At 37.5% G+C, this 20,638-nt stretch overlaps 1 protein-coding gene across 1 annotated transcript; it reads right to left on the reverse strand.

Annotated features, from left to right (window-relative positions):
* Positions 1-2,935: 2,935 nt before the first annotated feature.
* LOC119788814 lies at positions 2,936-18,874 on the reverse strand. The gene is made up of 17 exons (XM_038293460.1): positions 18,572-18,874; positions 17,973-18,264; positions 17,560-17,849; positions 17,063-17,358; positions 16,033-16,238; positions 15,479-15,700; positions 15,230-15,353; positions 14,264-15,155; positions 6,882-6,956; positions 6,261-6,557; positions 5,645-5,939; positions 5,276-5,565; positions 4,830-5,125; positions 4,455-4,660; positions 4,130-4,351; positions 3,912-4,035; positions 2,936-3,834 (listed from the first exon to the last, which is right to left on the reverse strand). Exons 1-17 carry the CDS (start codon positions 18,823-18,825, stop codon positions 2,936-2,938), a joined length of 5,280 nt encoding a protein of 1,759 aa, XP_038149388.1. The 5' UTR covers positions 18,826-18,874.
* Between the last annotated feature and the right edge of the window lie 1,764 nt (positions 18,875-20,638).

Consider the following 20,638-nt stretch of genomic DNA (forward strand, 5'->3'; position numbering starts at 1 on the left):
TCTGAGGCGCACGGGGAGCAGTGTGGGTTAGGGTTTTTGCTCAGGAACCCAGAGTGGAGGCTGTGGGGAGCGGGGCTTTAACTCAGAACCTCTGGATTCCTAGAGCAATGCCCTAACCACTATAAGTTGCCACTCCCCTGCTATATCACTAAATGAATGAAGTCTCCTTTGTAAAAAAGAAAAACATGGACAGTCTGCTAAAGCCAGCAGTGTATAATATGTAAATACTTTGCACTAAAAATGTTTCTAAATATATAAACTGACCAAAATTGAGAAAAAGGATGTTGCATTGCATAGCAATGCACGGAACTGTCTGACATTGGGATGTGGTTTAATTTTATTAAATGCACCAGTTTCTGAGAGATGTTGATACCTAAATATTTTTATTCCCTGACTGCAGTTGTATATTGGGGGGCTTTTGGAAACTTCACTTATATGTAGGACTGTCCATGTTTTATCTCAACAATATTCACTGAGGTAGAGGTCCTGCCCATCAGTGACTGCTTTGAAATTCACGTCTACCTTTGTATCCCTCCCCCAGCTCACTCTAACTTGACACTTCTGAAGAAAGGGGGTTTGTGTCTCTTTCTGTCTTTATGATTCTTGATAATTTAATGTCACATTTGAGTAGAAACACACTAACAATATGGACCAAATGTTCACTATGCTAATGTGTTTGAGCTGTTGCTTATAAGCTTTATTTCATTAAGGGTTTAAACACTAATATAATGTGCATATGCTCTTTACATTTTGATGACCAAATTATGAACAAAATTTTATCAGAATCTGCATGTCTGCTAATGTGTCGCTCTCTCAAAGAAAGTAAAAATCAGTTAACTAAAGGCTCCTGATTCCTGATTAATCAAATCATTTAATTAAACATTATTTGCCAAATAATGTCTTATTCACCTTTTAAAGTTGCTTTGTGAATTGGTTTGAAAACATTCCAATTGCTCTAAATTAGTTAAAATCTAATTTGATCAGATGTTCCATAAACTTAAGTTCTCAAACACAAAATCCATGCTAAACTGTGATATCATTGCATCATTTAATTTATTATGTTTTTTTCTTACTAATTTGTACATGATACCTTAGTTTAGCTGAGTTTCAATAGTTTTAGTCAAGATTTTTTAAATGCAAAATGCTTGACTTGGAGCTCAATTATTTTTTTTTTAAATAAACTCTTATATTTTGAATAGAAGTTGTGGTGATTTTATTCTATATAAGTGCATAGTTATCTGTTTGACCGGGATTTGAGCTTGATTCACACAGCCAGCAGCATGTTGTGTTTATAAATGTTATACGGCGGTCTGAATATTATCTGAATAAATAACATAATTACCACCCCCGCTGGGGTGGGCAATAAATATATTAAAGTGGCACAAATTGCATTGAATTTGCGTAAATTCTAACAATTTAAATACTCGAGAAAGCAAAGTTTTTGAGTGATGGCTAAAACAGTAATACATCATCAGCATAAAGACTGACTTTATGTTCTATGTTCTTGCGTTCAATACATTTACGGTAATATAACTGGTTTAGGTATTTGCTGCAGCTAGTGGTTCAATACAGATAGCAAACAATGAGGGAGAGAGTGTGCATCCTTGCCTAGTGCCCCTCCACAGATTAAAGCTAGAAGAGGTTTAATTATTTGTTCTTGTTTTGTTATTTGCCCTTGGGGAGCTGTATAGAATTTATAACCAATTTATAAAACCGTTACCATTGCCAATTTACATAGGGATGCAAATAAATACTTCTAATTAACTTTATAAAACACTTTCTTTTTAACTAGTTATAATGTGTTGGTTTTAATGTTTTCACTGTAGGAATGGTCTAAACATTGGTAGATGCAGGCCTTCCCTTCATGAAGCTAGTTTAACCTGAGTGGATTAAATTGGGGTTACTTTTTCTAAATGCTTGGCAAGAGCTTTACAAATTATTTGAAGGTCAACATTAATCAGCCATATGGGTCGATAGCTGGTGGGATGGTCAGGATCTTTATCTGGTATTAGCAGGAGAATAATTAGCAGAATCCATATTTGGTGGAAGTCTGCCCTTCTCCTTAGTTTTTTGTTTGAAATGTATTCTAATTAATGTTTGTTCCAGAATATTCCAATATTCTTTATACAATACTTCTGGAAGTCCATCAGGGCCTGGAACCTTTTCTTTGGGCATCTCTTTGACAGCCTCTTGCAGTTCAACTGTTGTTAGCAATGAATCCAGGGCCGTCGCCTGATTATCAGATAATTTAGGAATTACCTTGTTTAAAAATACATCAATGTCACAATCTGATGGGTTAATTTTTGATAAGTATAGAGGTTTATAAGTCTCTTGAACAGCTGTTTATATTATTTGGATCATATATAGTTTTAAATTTTTACTGTTGAGTCTATAACAGCTGAAATTTTTTTTTTCTGTATTTATTTTAAGCAGGTTAGTTGAAAAGCTCCCTGATTTATTACCAAGATTAAAGTTTCTTGCAAAGATTTCGTAGGATTTTACAGCATTTAATTCTAATTTCGGCTTTACAAATTTTACTTATTGCTACTTTGCACAGTAGCGACATCTTGCCTGGCATTCTGTCCAGCTTTCACATGATCCAGAAGAGCAATTTTGGTTGGGCTGCTGTTCCTGGTTGTCCTACAGGTGATACACTTAGTCCTATCTTACAATGGGTAACTCTGAATTTCTCTAAGACATTGCTATTGACAAACCATTTAATCCAAATGTGACCATATGTGCCCTATTTTGCCTTCCAGACAAAAACAGACAAACAGAAAAAAATCAAATGTATGCAGTTGATTTGCTCAAAACTATTATTTTAATATTTTAGACATTTATTAAATGAAACTATGCAGTTCAAAAAGTTTGACAAGTGCCTTGATATCCCATGTGCTACATTTTGTTATGATTTCATTCCTTAGACAATTTTACATTATTTTTTGTTCATTAAATATTTCTTTGTGTTCTTCTCTGGTTGAAACAAAATAATGAAACACTTCGGAGCAAATATACAGACTATCAGTCCAAAACTGGAAGCTAGAATCGCAAATATTTCAACAGCCACGGTAAATTTTCCAGGAGAGCTGATATATGCTGGAATAAAAGTTATCCAGACTGCACAGAATATCAACATGCTGAAGGTAATTAGCTTGGCTTCATTAAAATTGTCTGGAAGTTTCCGAGCAAAAATAGCTAAAACAAAGCAAAAAATCGCCAGCAGGCCAATGTAGCCAAGCACAGCCCAGAAACCTACATTAGAGCCCAATGCACATTCCAAGATGATCTTTTCCTTGTAGGTGGTTAGATTTTTCACTGGAAAAGGGGGACTCAAAATCAGCCATAAAGTGCATATTATAACTTGAACGAAGGTGACAGACACTACAGTTATTCTTTGCTGTGGGGGACCAAACCATTTCATAGCATTACTTCCTGGAAGTGTTGCTTTAAAAGCCATTAAAACAACTATAGTTTTTCCAAGAACACAGGATATACAGAGAACAAAGGTGATACCAAATGCTGTGTGCCGCAGCATGCAGGACCACTTAGAGGGTGCTCCAATGAAAGTTAATGAACATAAGAAACAAAGAGTCAGGGAAAAGAGAAGCAGGAAGCTCAACTCAGAGTTGTTAGCTCTGACAATGGGAGTTGCCCTTTGATGAAAGAAAATCACTGCTGTTATGATGGCTATGCAGGCACCACAAACAGAAAATATAGCGAGGATGATTGCCAGGACTTCGTCAAAAGAAAAAAACTCCACAGGTTTGGGAAAGCATGCATCTCTGCCTCGATTGGGCCAGAACTCTCTCGGACAAAGGAAGCAGTCAGGTGCATCTAAAGAATTGATCAAAAACAGCCATTATTAAAGAAGTTTTTTAACATAGTAACTTACATATAGAAAATAGATCCACCTGTCACATTACTAATCTCCCCTTCAGGACATGGTATACAATCATAACAGCACACGGGTTTTCCTTTTTGCAACACCTTACGGGTTCCTAGAGGACAACTCTTGGAGCACACTGACACCGGTACCTGTCATAGAGCCAGAGGGAAAACAACATTTAATCTATTTCCAGGCAAGGATGCTGTCCTACCCTATTCACATCCTCTGCATTAAGATACATACTTGTTTGGCATCTTCAAGCCAGGTTAGTTTTCTGCTGATATGAAACTGTTTGCCCATTGGCAGTGATGCATCGTAGTATCCCACTGTTACCGGCTCAATAAGTCCACTTTCACTGTTCTGCCAGTTCACCAGCTCATAAAAAGCTATAGGGTCTCCATTACCATCGAATGAAATATGGTAGCCATTTTGGGAAAAGCTTACTTTCTTAAGTTCAGTTAAAACCTTTGAAGTAAAGAAAAAAGAGAGAAAAAAAAATCACTGGCGATTTAAAGTAATCCTCAGGTTGTAAGTAAAACTCTTCATGCCACCTATTATTCAAACTGACCTGTGTTGGATCCAGTCTGATGTATTTGTTACACTGTACAGTTGTATTTTTTTTCTGACACAATACGTTATGTATAGCATGTGCTATTGCATACACAGCCTTATAAACCATGTTAGAAATTCTAAGCTGAGATGTTTCGGTGTATGGGCTTTTAAGGGTTTTTATGTCTTCTGTTCCATCACACTGCTGCTTGTTTAAGTTTGAAGCTAAAAAAAAAAACAATTGAAGTTTAACAGTAATCAAGTAGTTAACATTCTTTTAAATTTGTCCAGAAAAATTGTGACAATAAGTAAATTTCACGTACAGAGTTCTAAGTTTTTAGAATTTACATTTACATATAAAAAAAAGGGGAAGGATGAAAGAACATTTTCTCACTCTTTGTTAAACTGCAGTTAAATGCATCCTCCCAGAACTCAGTAAGCACCGAAGAGGCAGCCACTTCAGAGGGAGAGAGATCCAGAAGAAATTCTCTCAGACCTGGGATCACAGATCGCTGGATGGCAACCCCAATGGCACCCGTGCAGAAACTGAAGCTCATCAAATTTGGGTCAGTTATCCAGGCCTCACTTCCTATCCACTGACGTGATGGAACCAGCTGCCGTGCAAGCTCTTCCAAGAGGATCTTCATATCTCCAGGAGCTGCAAATGCCACAACAACCGTTGCTGTTGACCTGAAAAGACAATCATTGAATTATCTCAAAATAATTAATAAATTTTTTATCTTAATCTTGATAAGGTACTAGTTGTATTTTTGATTCAATACTGATCAAAAGGCAATAATAATTTGTATAATATATAAAGAATGATGGATACACAGAAACCTCCGGATTACATCAGCAACTCTTTGGATCTTGCTCTGCGGGTAGGTCCAATCGAAGGATTCCATGTATTCAACACAAATCCCTTCCCTGCGTGCTGTCTCGAGAAAAATTGCCATGCCATAATTTCCATAATCTGAGTCTGAATAGATAGCTCCTATCCAAGTCCAGCCAAAGTGTTTCACCAGCTTTGCCAGAGCAGCAGCTTGGTAATGGTCACTAGGAATAGTTCTGAAAAAATTTGGGTATTCATGTTTATCAGACAGGCAGGCACAAGTGGCAAAGTGGCTTACCTATAGCAAATATAAAAAATAAGTAATACATTGTGGGTAATTTCAGATTTACTTATTAAAAAAGAAACTATTTTCTCACCAGAGGGATATTGAAGGACCCAATGATACGTGACATACTTATAGATGGGCTTGACCCAGAGTCTCCAACAGCTGCTATCACCACACTAGACTGAGAACAGTTACTTTCCTTGTAAAATACAGGGTCTTCACCATTTGTTAGCTGAAATGCAACATGCACAGCCACAGGCACAGCAGAGCATGTGTCATAAATCTGATAACCAAGTCTCATGCCAGGCAGCAGCTCTGTGCTGTTGTTTATCTCCTCAATTGCAAAAATCATTGTTCGAGAGAAGCGTAGATCCCGGGCATTGAAGCTGCAAAGAACCAAATCAAGAGAGTCTTGAGGTTTACCAAGCAAACGACATTATGTACTACTAGCTCACATAGTTAAGCCAACAAAAACAATGTGAGAATTAACAATTCTAAAACAGAATATGAGAAGTCCCTTGAAAAACCATTAATATGTCAATTTTTTAGACTTTATTAAATAACCTTTTTTATTTGAACAAACTAAATATATTATTCTTGACATTCAGTTAAATTTACACAAATGCATACACTATCAATCTTAACAAGATGTTTTCTAAAGATAGCAAATTTACAAATACTTTGTGGCACTTCTTCATTTTACCAACCTTCCTGTGCATTTTGGAAGCTTAGGCTTTGTTGTGTAGTTGTTTACTACTGTCTCCATTTGGTAGTGAATGAAGAAAGCACCTCCAATTAAGAATTCTCCATCCATGGAAAATGCAGGAGGTCGTGCATTACCCTGCAGGGTACATTTTGCCAGTGAAGTCTCAACGCTGGCATCAGTACCAGCAAAAGCATTAGTAGATTGAATTATTCTTTTTTCATCATCTAGAGACCCGTGTAACGCAACTACTGTAACCAGACTGAACAAACTCACTGCTGATCTCAGGCCAATCTCCATTCTTCAAGAGTGAATGTGTGCAAGTGTCTTTTTATTGGTCTCCTTTAGTGCACAAAGGATGATGTAAAAAAAAAAAAAAAAAAGATGTCATTACCCAGTGATCTTTATACTTATTATGATGAATTGCCTTATTTTTAAAATCTAAATAGGTTGCCATTAACTGACATTAAATTTGCTTTGGTTTAAGACGATTTATTATTATTATTATAAGTTTTTTATTCATGCAAATTGTTATATTATCAACATGGCTTTATACATTTACTCATGTTCTCATTTGTGGCTTAATCATTTATTGTGGCTTATTTTGGCTTCAGCAAGCATGCACGTTTTCTGCCGCTTGCAAAGTGCGGAGATGCAGGGGAAACCGAATCTGACGGTGGAACGCGGCTCGATGTAACACCTGCAAGAAAAGGAGGAAACCCGCACAGAGTTTAAATGCTGCAGACGTTGTTTCCTGGCAGAATGTCCATGTGTCAATCATAATGATACAAGATGTCCCTGATTTTTCTAGGACAGTCCCCGTCATGGACCACCTGTCCCCGACTAAGCCGTCCCTAGAAATGTCCCAGATTTTATCGTTTTATGAATGAGGGGGTAAATGTTTTGTGTAGACTGTTAATACGGCAGAAAGAACACTTTAGCATGCTGTACACAGAAACAGTTGTTAGCTAGGTGTTGGGAGCTGGAGAAAATCCCATCTTTCTCCAGCAGAGTCCGCCGTGGATCCTCTGAGGGAGCCTCCTGCACAGCTGCAGCTCATCAAGATCATCAGAGGCTCCACTACATAAGCTGTCTTCAGACCTTGCCTCAACGCCGCAGTGTTGTTCCAGTTGGTCAGCGCTAAAGCCTTGATCTCAGTGATTATCTCCATGACTCTAATCCCTAGTTGGATGCTAACCTCTGTTTCTGTGCCTCTAGGAAACTCGTGCTTCCTCCGTGAAAGCTCTGGAAGAGCTAACCTGCCGAGCCGACCCTCAGAGCCAAACCCTGAAGATTCTCAGACAACCTCCAAGCAGCTCTGGGCTAGAGCTGGGAAACCAACGCCAAGGTCTGCTCAAACTAGACGTGAGACGCTGGAGCAGCTAACGGACTCTGCTACCAAATCCTTCTCCAGAACCAACAGTGACTCTCCCAAAGAGAACCTCAAGAACCCTCAAGGTACTATCTGTGCATCATTGGAAACCAAACCCCGTCAACAGTCCTTAACTGTGCTGTCTCTCACGCAGACTCCGGTGAAACCAGAATCCAGGCCCGAACCAGCCTTCTGCATATTCAGTGTGATTGTGCAAATAAACTTGTTAAACTTTTCATCCTGTGTCCGTCAGTGGTGTTCTGCATCTTTGGGTCTCCATTAGTGAACCGATCATGACACTAGGTGGTTAGCAGCTGTTAAGATATAGATGAGGACAGAGCACACCAATTTTAAAAAAAGACGAGGAAGTTTGTTATCACAACTGGTCGCAGCTGCCCTGTGTTATGGTAAGTTTGTTAGTTGGTTGATTTTATTTAAATTGGGCTGATCATTGTGATAAAAGGTTCGTGTCCAGGTTATTAAAAAAAGGGCTTTGTTGTGTTTTGCTTTACTAAAAATGAGGACTGGAAATATAACATAAATCAAGCTAATGAACAAAAAGTGAGACAGACCATTGGTTGCAGCTGCCATGGGTAAAAGAGAGTCAGATAAAATCAAAAAGAAATATTAAAAATTCCTTTTAAAGGAATAGTACACCCAAAACATGATTAGCCTTCATTTTCTACTCACCCCCATGCTGAACAACACTCTGGAGTATTTTTTTGATATCTCAAATGCATCTGGAGATCTGGGAGGCTTCTTGCTGTCTGCTGACATTCAAATAATGGAGGTCTATGGTGCCCGAGACAGAAAGGTCCATAAAAGTCCACAAAAAACGTGTCAATATTCCTCCATACTGCTCGTCCAATGTATTCTAAGTTTCCTGAGTGGGTAGCATCCAGAATTTACTCGAAACGAAGTCATTTAGAATGTTTTTAGAGCATAAACAGTAGTGTATAGGATTTCCTGAAAGCGCGCGCCTGCACGTTCACGCGCTTTCAGGAAATCCTATACACTACTGTTTATGCTCTAAAAACATTCTAAATGACTTCGTTTTGAGTAAATTCTGGATGCTACCCACTCAGGACACTTGGAATATATTGGACGAGCAGTGTGGAGGAATATTGACACGTTTTTTGTGGACTTTTATGGACCTTTCTGTCTCGGGCACCGTAGACCTCCATTATTTGAATGTCAGCAGACAGCAAGAAGTCTCCCAGATCTCCAGATGCATTTGAGATATCAATAAAGTACTCCAGAGTGTTGTGCAGCATGGGGGTGAGTAGAAAATGAAGGCTAATCATGTTTTGGGTGTACTATTCCTTTAAGGTGCTAAACTGGTTCAGTGGTTCTCCAGGGATGAACAAGGGTTTGCCTAAAGATGTTTTTAGAACTGATTGGTGATCTTTAGTTAATATCTTCTGATAGTTGAAAGCAGAGTTATAAGTTGCTTTGTTATTCTATGGTTGTGCTCTGTAAGCATTGACTTCCGGGCGTAAATCTACTTTTCTACCACTCAGTTTGGATATATGAAAGTTCCTCATTTTTAATAAAATAAGAGGAATTAAAAGGAAAACTGAATGAGACAAGATCTGCATGATCTGAGATGTTGGGTTACGTGGAGGTTTTGGAGAACCCAAATGCAGAGAAAGAATGCATGAAGCAGAAGGGGTTTCTTGCAGATTTAATAATTCAAAAAAGGTGGCAATTGTGGCAAAATAACAAAATACAGAAAACCAAAACCTAGAAGACATCAGGGGAAACACACATGAAAAAACTACGAGGAGAGTAGTAGGACAGTAGTAGCCATTCAAAATTTCCCCACTTTCCTTAATGGGCACTTGGCTGGTCCTTGGCTAGTCTTGGCTAGTCCCCTACTATTCGTTTTTAAACATCTAAAATATTCTAAGATCTAAAGAGAAGTTTCAGTCACTGTAGTAACATTCTCCCAAGAGCTAACCTGGTCGGTAGCAGGTTTTGTTCAGTAAACTCGGAGTGTCCTCTGTCTCCGCTCTTCCTACTGCCAATCGCGCTGTTTTACTTCCTGATTTAGTCAGATTTTTGTTTTAGGTTCGTGCATAAAAAAAGAAATATATAATTCACAAGGTTCGTTACACAAATTAGGGTTTAAAAGCAAACACTGCATGTCTGTTTGACAAGAATCTTATGAAAGAACGATTGGCACTTTTTCACAGAGAATTGAATATTCATAGGCAGAGGATTCTACAACTTCGTGGACAGGGCATGAGATTACTTGTTTTTGGTTTGTTTAATATGAGTGAGATGCGGATCATTTTATTTATATTCATTTATGTTCACAGTACACGAAGAACTACTGAAATAATTTTCACTTTACACATAAACAGATTAATTAATTCCATGGGGAAAAAGAGTTATTTTATGGTTAGGATTAGGATTCACTCAATGATAACAACCTAATGAGCCTACTGACACAATCTGAACCCATTCTATGGTACTCATAGCTGCTTATAACTGCTACCTATTGAGACAATAACATCTGAAGTACGGCTGCAAATGGCCACTTATTTACTGTGTAAAAGAAGACAGAATCAACATCAGGAGGGACGCATGAGATGATCCGCAACTTCTATATTTTAAAATGTTTTTAGACTTTAATTATACCTGCTGCCAGAGGATTTCACCTTAATAGATACCTCTATCTACTACCATTCAAGAAATAATATTTTCACGGTAACAAAATCTATGGCAAGCCTTTTTTATTGTACTAGTTTTTCTGAATATGTATTCTTGATATCTGAAAAAAAAAAAAAAAAAAATTTCCTTTGGCTAAATGACCATTTCAAACAAAATGACATTCTCCACATCTAGAATAAACATTCCGGATGTATATAAATTAATTTCAGATCTCCATATTCCTAATATTACTGGTCAACTTTTGTATTATTTTAACTATGAAAAATGTTTTTCAGATATCATAAATACATTTTCAGTCAGCTGATAAATGTCAAAATGGCCAATTAAAATGTGTAAACATTTCTAGATATATAAAACTTAATTCTTACTAGGATACTTTTGTTTTTCTAGTTCCTAAAATTCTGTTTCTGCTACAAAAACGTAGGTTAGAAAAAAATATTATTACAGTTAGGTCTAGAAGTGTGATTTTGATCAGGAAGAATCTTATTGTAGTTATCTACAAATGGAACAACAGAGAAGTATGGAAGCCCTGAAAGGCAACAGAAAAACAAATGCTTTGTTCGAAATCCTGGGCTACGTCCTTAGAAGGCCAGATTCGAAGGACGATTACATCATAGCGCGGCACCGAGGTCTGGTCGGATTCCAAGAGTCCTCATTATGCGGCCTTAAAATGCGTCCTTCTTTTTGCCCAATTTGAAGAACGGGTCCGAGGTATCCTCGGTATCCTTGGTTTACCCAGGATTTATTGCTCCGTGATCAGAGGAAATGTTACTTGGCACGGAACAGTGGTGAAAATTGGAAGTTGAGTTTAATATAATACAAGTCTGTGAATAATTCAGTCTGAAATGAATGAAAATAGTTGTTTTAATGGTTACTGAGTCAGATAAGCGGTGGTAATGTTTGATTTATCTATAGTTTACTGTGTAAATGGTTTTGGCTGTAATTTAAGGACAGATTCTAATATATCTGCAGTGTGGGGACTGTAAATCTGATAGGAGTTTAATTTTTTATTGCTGTTTTGCACAATATGCTTAACTAAGTATTTTTGTTGTTGAATATTAGAGATTTTGCAGATATATTTTTTATACATACATTGTTTAGATTTACTTATATATGTCTAACCCCTTTTATACAGTAGAATAGAAAATCCCTTTATTGTCCCACAATGGGCAAATTTACAGCAGCAGAAAGATTATTGAAAATGGTCACACAAATGTGGACCTTAGAAAAATGTATAAGACTAAAATAATAGGGAAGAGTTAAAATATAAACAATACAATTCTGTAAAGTGTTTTAACAATATAAAACTGGAGAATAAATATGCAGCTACGGACATTTTTACAGTAATGGATATCTGAAAATAGCAGCAACATGAGAGATGTGCAAAATGACAGCAGCATGTTATTTAACTGACTAAGGTTTCTATCATTACATTTGCTTTTTTTGTTCCTGCTTCCGGTGGTTGGAACCTTTATTCCACTCTGGATTCTTGTGAGTGTATTCTTTGTTCACTTTATAGTAAAAAAATAAATAAATAAACAAACAGTTTTTAAAACTTTGGTTTTCATTCTTTTCCTGCTTTGTGTGTCAACTTTTACGGTTGCTAAGCAACAGAGCATACGGAGGTAAAACCCGCTGAAGGGTAGACCTGTTCGAATTCACAGCCAAAACACTTCCGGTCTCTTTATTTTCATGGACTTCGAAGGATCCAGTCTACGTAGACCGCGTCTTTGGAGGATGCAGCCCAGGAATTTCATGGACTTCGAAGGATCCAGTCTACGTAGACCGCGTCCTTGGAGGATGCAGCCCAGAATTTTAAACAAAGCCAAAATCTGGAAAAGAAAAGCTTGAAAGTTTTTTTTCCTCGTTTTATTTTCTGAAAAAAATCAAAGGCAAATTTTTCTGTTTTTTCTTGTAATACTTTATTTTGCCACTAGAGGCACTGACGCAATAAAACAGACAGTCACTGTCAGCTGTATTCTTCAACTGTATTATCAGAGAGGCCTGGTTTTCAAGAATAAAAGTCCTGAATATAAAATTTGATTTTTGCAAATTAAAATAAGGTACAAAGCTGTGTATTTATTGGCAATGTCATGTGGTTATCATATCAACCTTGAGCTGATACCAGATCTTCACTCAGGGACCTGGAAGATTGAAGTTCAGCTGGATAACACAGGTTGAGAGAACCTGTCCATGTCGAGCAAGCATGAAGCGACAGTGAAGAGGAAAAACTCCCCATTGGGAAAAAACCTCTGGCAGAACCATGCTCAACATGGCGGTCTTCTGCCGGACATCATCATCATCAGTGTCATGGGAGGAATAACACTGATGAAGCTTTAGGTGCGATGGTGGTGGAGGGGCTAGAGGTGGGTTGAAACTGTGTCATCTGAATGAAGTCACACATTGCATCCACAGCCTGTGCGCAGGAACACACAGGTGGATCGGAGGCCTTTTAGGATGAACTTTGAATGACGATTGACTTTTGCGGAGGTGTGGTTTAAAACTGATTGGCTGTGTCGCAGGTGGATGTAAGAGTCAGTTTCTTCAGTTGAACTTCCACCTAGGCTCCATTTCAATCTGAAAAACTTACACGAAGAAAAAATACAATTAGGAGAAATTTATTGATACAATTTCTTGGTCTTTGGCGCTCAGACCTCGGAAAGGAAACACAGCGCTTAATTTTGATTGATATGCATGAACAGGAGCAAAGAATAGGGCTTCCCCCCCCAAAAAAAATGCAGAGGTTGAGGCCTAAACGACAGCATGCTAAGAAGGCAGAGACTGAATTGAAAGCTAAGAAAAGCAGAACATCAGGAGGAGTAACAGAGGAGATGAGTCGCGAAGGCTTACTAAAAGAAGGCCAGGGCCAGTTGCCGCGACGGCCTACCAAAAGAGGGCTAGTTGCCACGAAGGACTACCAAAGTTGGGCCAATTGCCGCAAAGGCCTACCAAAAGTTTGTGAAGAGATGGTGAGGTGAGGTAAATGGCGATGGGATTAAGGAGGGAATGAATGATGGGATGATTGCTGGGATGAATAAGGGGATGATGCTGGGATGAATGAGGGGATGATTGCTGGGATGAATGATAGGATGAGTGATGGGAAGAATGATAGAAGGGATCGTGGTATAAAAACCATTTGGCATGATGAATTACAGAAGACAGAAGAGTGATGAGAATAGGTTAAAAACACAACTGAATTAATCAAACATTCAGTGTGCCGACATGGTGCCGATTTAGATAGAAACAATGTGCTGAGGGGAATGCCTGTGACTCTTCCTAGGACAACGGGGTCATGTCCTCTGTATTTTTTTTTTATTTATATTTTGCCTAAATTGTGATATATACACTAAACATAGATTGAAACTGACTGTAGCACAACATTCTAGGTCTCCCACAAACCTGCGACATGAAATCATGTGCAGAAAGAAAACAAAAAAACTTCAGATTTAAGATGAAGTGAAGCTTTTATTTACTGACAGCTGGTACTGTGAAGTGTAACATATCTTGTTAGGGCTAGGATACATTTACTTTTTATGCACATGTCACTCTGGTCACATACATAACGCCAAGTTCATCAATGCTGCCAACACACTACCTGGCAGGAATCCCTCCTACAGCTTCTCCAACCCCCTACACAGAGAAGACAACTGACATTTTATTATTTAGCATTTTATTTAAAGAAAGCATTCCGCTAGTAAGGATGACAACCATTAAGAATAAGTTAAGTTCAGTGGATGGTTTATATATTCAAAACAATACTCTATATATTTTAAATTGTGTCCTAAATTATACATATAGATCTGCCCAAAGTTAAAGAAAGCTAAAATGGAGAAGAAAAAGCAGAAATATATTTGCAATCACATTACCATTTTAAAAGTCTTCCTTTTTCCAATTCTTCAGAAACACAATATTTATAAAGACTTTGACGAACTTGGAGATAAACCTTTTGGAATCAAGTCTTATTCATTAAATATTTCTTGGTGTTCTTTTCTGGCTGAAACACAATGATGAAACACTTTGGAGCAAATATACACAGCATCAGACCAAAGCTAGAGGCCAAAATGGCAAATATCTCCACTGCAACTGTATATTTTCCAGGAGAGCTGACATATGCTGGGATGAAGGTGATCCAGACTGCACAGAATATCAACATGCTGAATGTGATCAGCTTTGCTTCATTGAAATTATCAGGTAGTTTCCGAGCAAGAACAGCCAATATAAAGCAAAAAACAGCAAGAAGGCCAATATAGCCAAGTACAACCCAGAAACCAACAGCAGAGCCTAATGCACATTCTAGGATGATCTTGTCCTTACAGGTGTTTAGATTCTTAATTGGGAATGGAGGACTCAGTACTAACCACAAGGTGCAAATTATAACTTGAATCAAAGTAAGACACACTACAGTCACTCTCTGCTGAAGAGGACCAAACCATTTCATGACATTGTTACCTGGAAGTGTAGCCTTAAAGGCCATTAGAACCACAACAGTTTTCCCAAGGACACAGGAGATACAGAGAACAAAAGTGATGCCAAATGCTGTGTGCCGCAGCATGCAGGACCACTCAGAAGGTGCTCCAATGAATGTTAATGAACATAAAAAACACAGAGTCAGAGAGAAGAGCAGCAGGAAGCTCAGCTCAGAGTTGTTAGCTCTCACAATTGGAGTCGTTCTGTGATGAATGAAAACAGCGACTGCAGTAACTGTCAAAAATGCACCACTAACAGATACAGTAGCCAAAATAATTCCCAGGACTTCTCCAAAGGAAAGAAATTCAACAGGTTTTGGGATGCAGGACTTCCTTTTTGAATCGGGCCAGGACTCTTCAGGACATGAGAAGCAGTCAGGAGAATCTAAGAAAAAAGATTAGCATATTTTCATGTCTAAGGTTTTGCATGCAAATATGCATTAAAACATTAGATTTAACCTGTGATGTTACTGATCGCTCCTTCAGGACAAGGTATACAATCATAGCAGCAGATGGGTTTTCCTTTCTGTAACACTTTACGAGTTCCTGGAGGACAACTTTGAGAGCACACTGACACTGGTACCTGAAAGAAGCACAGAGAAAATATAGTTTGTTTTGTTTAAACTGATTTCTGTTTAACATTTGGCTCATGCATTTATAACCATTTTTTTTTTTCATTTGATAAACCCTTTATATTAGGCTAATTACTTTTGTGCCACCTTCCATCCAGGTCAATTTGCCATTGATATTGAACTGCTGGCCCACAGGTAGTGATGCATCATAGTAGCCAACCGTTACTGGTTCAATAACACCAGTTTCACTTTTCTGCCAATTCACAAGCTCATAGAAAGCTGTGGGATCTCCATTAACATCAAATGACACATGGTAACCATTCCTTGAAAAGTTTACTTTCTTTAATTCACTGAAAATCTGTGATATAAAAAAGGAATCAATCATTTCTAAAGATAATGTTTTTATAGCTACTCTTTAAACTTAAATGAGGCATCCCCAAAGTCGGTTCTTGAAGGCCACTGTCTTGCAGGTTTTAGAGGTTTCCTTGCTTTGGCACAGCTGATTATGATGACTGCAGTTGAGCAAAGGTCTGCTAATCAGCTTGTAATTAAACTCAGCTGTGCTGGAGCATGGAAACCTCTAAAACCTGCAGGACAGCGGCCGTCAAGGACTGACTTTGGGGATGCGTGCCTTAAATAAAAAAAAGAACAATAAAAAAACATCAGAGATTTTATTTTTCTTGACTATACCTCTTTGGGCTTTAATATAGTATGTTTGTCACACTGAGTATAGCCATTTTTTCCCTCACACACTGCATTGTGAGTGGCATGTGCTATTGCATACACAGCCTTGTATACCATGTTATTAATCCTCAACTGTGATGTTTCAGTGTATGGACTTCTGAGCGTTTTAATATCTTCTGTTCCATCACACAACATTTTGCTCAAATCAAAATCTATAAACAAAGGAAAAGGACAGGCAGTTATATTTACCAACCCACAAAACTAACAGATAATTAAATAAGATAAAATGATAAAATAAAATGCATAAAATATTTTCTAGCAATTTTATAAAAGTATCAGGAAAAGCTTTTTATCTTTGGCAACATATAATGTGACTGTTATGTTTTAGGTTAGTTAGAATTATTAAAATTCTTCCTATTTTGTGATGAGAAACATCTCCTGTTGTTGATTTTGCTGTGGATTTTTACTTTACATGTGATACTAAGCAGTTAAAAGGGCTGCTTATCTCATGTTTCACCTTTACATACCACAACTTTCACTTTTTTATCACCTAAAATCATCAGTTGGTCACTTTCCAACAGCCTATTTCCTGCAAAGATATCAAATCTACCTTCAGTTTTTTTTTCAAAATGTTAATAAAGTAAGTGATTTTTGGTATCATATATATATTTTTTCCCGTACAATTTACTCTGAAATGCAGTTTCATGAAATTTATATTTTAAAAATGAACAAGGTAGTGTATTCACTTTCATTGTAAGTTCTGTGAATTGCACACAATTAATATTACATAACTTGCCTTACCTGTACAAATATCATTTAAATATTACTCTTCTATTGAAAAGTGCATTCACATGTACATGTCATTATACTTTTTACTATTTAGTTAATTATATTAAAACATTATCTTTCCTATTATATGTTTTTTTATAAAATGACCTAACAAAAATATGCTCAAAACCAATTCAATACAAAACACTAAGTATGTGCTACTGTATGTCTGCAAATCTAAGGACAGAAGATATGAACACTTTCTTACTTTTTGTCAAAGTGCAGTTGAAAGCATCCTCCCAGAACTCAGTCAGCACTGAGGAGGCAGCAACCTCAGAGGGAGAGAGATCGAAAAGAAAGTCTTTTAGCCCTGGGGTCACTGATTGTTGTATGGCAACTCCAATGGCCCCTGCACAGAAACTGAAGGTGAGCAAGTATGGGTCTCCAATCCATCCCTCACTTCCAATCCACTGACGAGGCGGAGGAGGGTCTAGGGCCAGCTCCTCCATGAGGAACTTCATATCTCCTGATGATGCAAACGCCACCACAACAACAGCAGTGGCTCTAAAGAGATATTGGAAAGGATACAACACATCAGAAACCTCACATAAAGATAAAGAAAGATAACAATTGTAAAACATTAGTCATCCAGGAACAATGGTAGGGTTCAATATAATCATTGTATACTTGTAAAATATTTACAAAATATTTTCAGACAAAATCCATCTTTACAAATAACACAAAAAGAAAAATACAACAAAATACCTTCGGATCACATCAGCAACTCTTTTGATCTTGATGTGTGGGTCTGTCCGATGGAAGGCTTCAGAATACTCCACACATATCCCCTCTCTGAGTGCTGCGTCAAGAAAAGATGCCATGCCATAATTTCCATAATCAGAGTCGGAGCGCACTGCACCTATCCAATTCCAGCCAAAGTGTTTCACCAGTTTGGCCAGCCCATCAGCTTGGAACTGGTCACTGGGAATTGTTCTAAAAAACGTTGGGTGCTGCTGCTTGTCTGACAGACAGGCACATGTGGCAAATGGACTCACCTAAATCAATAATTATAAAAAATTCAATCTTTCAATCAAATATCAATCCAAATTGAATCTCAATAAAAATATACAATAAATATAAATATAAATGTATATGTGTGTGTATAGGCAACAGTTTACCAGCGGAATATTGAAAGAACCGAAAATGCGAGAAATGCTGATGGATGGGGTGGACCCAGAGTCTCCGACCACAGACATAACTCCAGATTGAGAGCAATTTTCACCTGTGTTGAATACAGGTTCCTGGCCATTTAAGAGCTGAAATGCTACCTGAACTGACACAGGTATTGCTAGGCATGAGTCATAGATCTGGTATCCAAGTTTAATGCCGGGCAGCAGCTCTGTGCTGTTATTTATCTCCTCAATGGCAAAGATCATGGTGCGTAGGAAACGCAGTACTCGAGGGTTTACACTGTACAGAAGGATTCAGTTGAGTGCTGTGACACAGTCAGTAAACTTCCAATTATATGCAATAAATTACTGTGACTAAATACAAATATATATATATGTAAAATGCTACAATTTACTTAACAAAAAAATAGAAATTTCAAATTACTACATGCAGCAAATTTAATGCTTACACCAAATTAAAATTATACATGAAATTCAGAAATACTTAAATAGATTAATAGTTTACAAATAGGAACACATATTTTACAAAATACAAAATCAAAGCGTTTCCATTATTTATCTTGTTTTCACCTGTTGGTCTTACTAACCTCCCTGTGCATCTTGGAGACTTGGGCTTGGTGGTGTAGTTATAAATCACTGAATGAAGTTTAAAGTGGATGGAGAAAACACCTCCAATTACAAAGTCCCCATCCTTTGAGAATGCAGGCACAAGAGGTTTACCCTGCAATATACACTGTACTGAAGAAGCCTCAGCATTAATTCCAGCTGGATCCAGAGGATGTGTGGGATCGGGACTATGTTTCAGGGCATTTACAGAAACACCCAGACTAACCACTGACATCAGTTCATAAAAACTGACTGCTAACCTCAAGCCATTAAATGCTATCCAATTCTCCATTATTAATTGGCTGCATTTGATTATGTGCTTACATATTTATAAACATCCTCTGTTATATACAGTATCAGATGACCAGAGATAAAAGGTCTCCATTAGAGACTTACTGTACCTGCACAAGAAAAAAGTAAATGCAGCTTTTTTATACACTTACCAACATATGATGCTGTTGTTCTGTTTTAGGCTATCTAGAATTACCAAAAGTATTCCTATTTACAGAGTTATAGAGGGATGTTTAGTACTTTCATAAATGTTGGAGGTTTGCATACATTTTCCTAATTTGGTAGCTTTGCATTTTAAACTGGATAACTCTGATTTGTGGCCTCTTTTTATGGAAATAACTAGTGAGTTAAAGGGGAACACAGTTTTTTTTTTACATTGGTCCCTTGATTTTATGTTATTACATCATGTTCTACTCACCCATATTAGTTTTGTGTCATTTGGAGCTGTTACGAGGATATTCTGTTTTGTTATATCCAAGTAGCGTCTTCCTATGGGCAACAATTTTAAGGCACAAACTAAACTGTTCATAATTGATTCTGTATGGTACAGCAGTATTCATAACATGTAGGCGAATCACTGTCCCCCAGACATCTGCGTTAAATTTTTTATATTTATATTTTTTTAAAACAAAGCAGAGTGTGTATAACCTCTCTACACAAAGAATCCTGATCAGAAGAGGGCCATGATGACATCAGCCAAGGGCCCGCTAATGATCTTGACAAACATGGTGCAGCAGACCTCATCAGATGCTCTTAAAGAAAACACAAACAGAATAGAATAGAACTTTATTGATCTCACAAGAAATAAAGAAAATTACAACAGAGTGGTTACAATTACTGTTGATCAGTTGAAATAACCAACAATAATGCTGTGATCATATCCCTTCAACATCTCCAACAGGAATTCAGAGGAGGCACTGATATAATCGTTATTGTTTTTGGGTGGATGGTAAATTACACCAAACAGTACTGGGTCAGAACAACCCTATTTAAACTATTGAAGGAAGTAATCGCAAAGCTAGAAGAAAGAGATTAAATTTACAAAGCGTTGTTTCCAATTACAAACATTTTAATCACCAATGTAGTTCCTCCCCCATGGCTCAAATGTTTCTGAGGAGTCAAAATAATAGCAGCCTGTTGGTGAAATTTCCAATAGAGCAGCTGATTCAGACTTTGCCCAGCCATGTCTCTGTGAGATAGAGAAAGTCTAGATCATAGTAGCTGAAGTACTCCCGGAAAACCAGGCTTATCTTGGTTCGAGTTGGGGTGGGGATGTCACGTTGATGAGGGACCTACAGTAGTTCAGTGGCTTCTGATTCTGTAAATAAGCTCTTCGCTTATTTACAGAGAGCCGTTTAAAATTATTTCACACGCCACTTGGAAAACAAAAATATCCACTGGTTCCAAAACATCAAGACAAAAAATAAAAACACCAGTAACTGCTGCAGAAAATGCCAGAGAACTGGCTTCACTACATATCCTTCACTCTTTTACCACTGTGGTGATGATGCTTCAGCAGCTAATCTGGGATTGGGAAAATTGTGTTGTTCCCGGGTTCAAAGGAAGCAACATTGTTTGCGAGCAACCTTAGTGTTTGGCATTCCTAAACAGATAGGGATTTGGTTTCCCTTATGCCGATTGTCAGAATAAAGGTGTTGGATCACAATATTTTTGCTCATTTCTGAAGTCACTTCAGTTCTATACGTTGACAGAAATGCTTTGTAAAATGCATTTGCACAGTATTAAAAATATTTCAA

The sequence above is a fragment of the Cyprinodon tularosa genome, unplaced genomic scaffold (genome assembly GCF_016077235.1).
Source record: "Cyprinodon tularosa strain WSP-4 unplaced genomic scaffold, ASM1607723v1 ctg327, whole genome shotgun sequence".
Classification (NCBI taxonomy): Eukaryota; Metazoa; Chordata; class Actinopteri; order Cyprinodontiformes; family Cyprinodontidae; genus Cyprinodon; species Cyprinodon tularosa.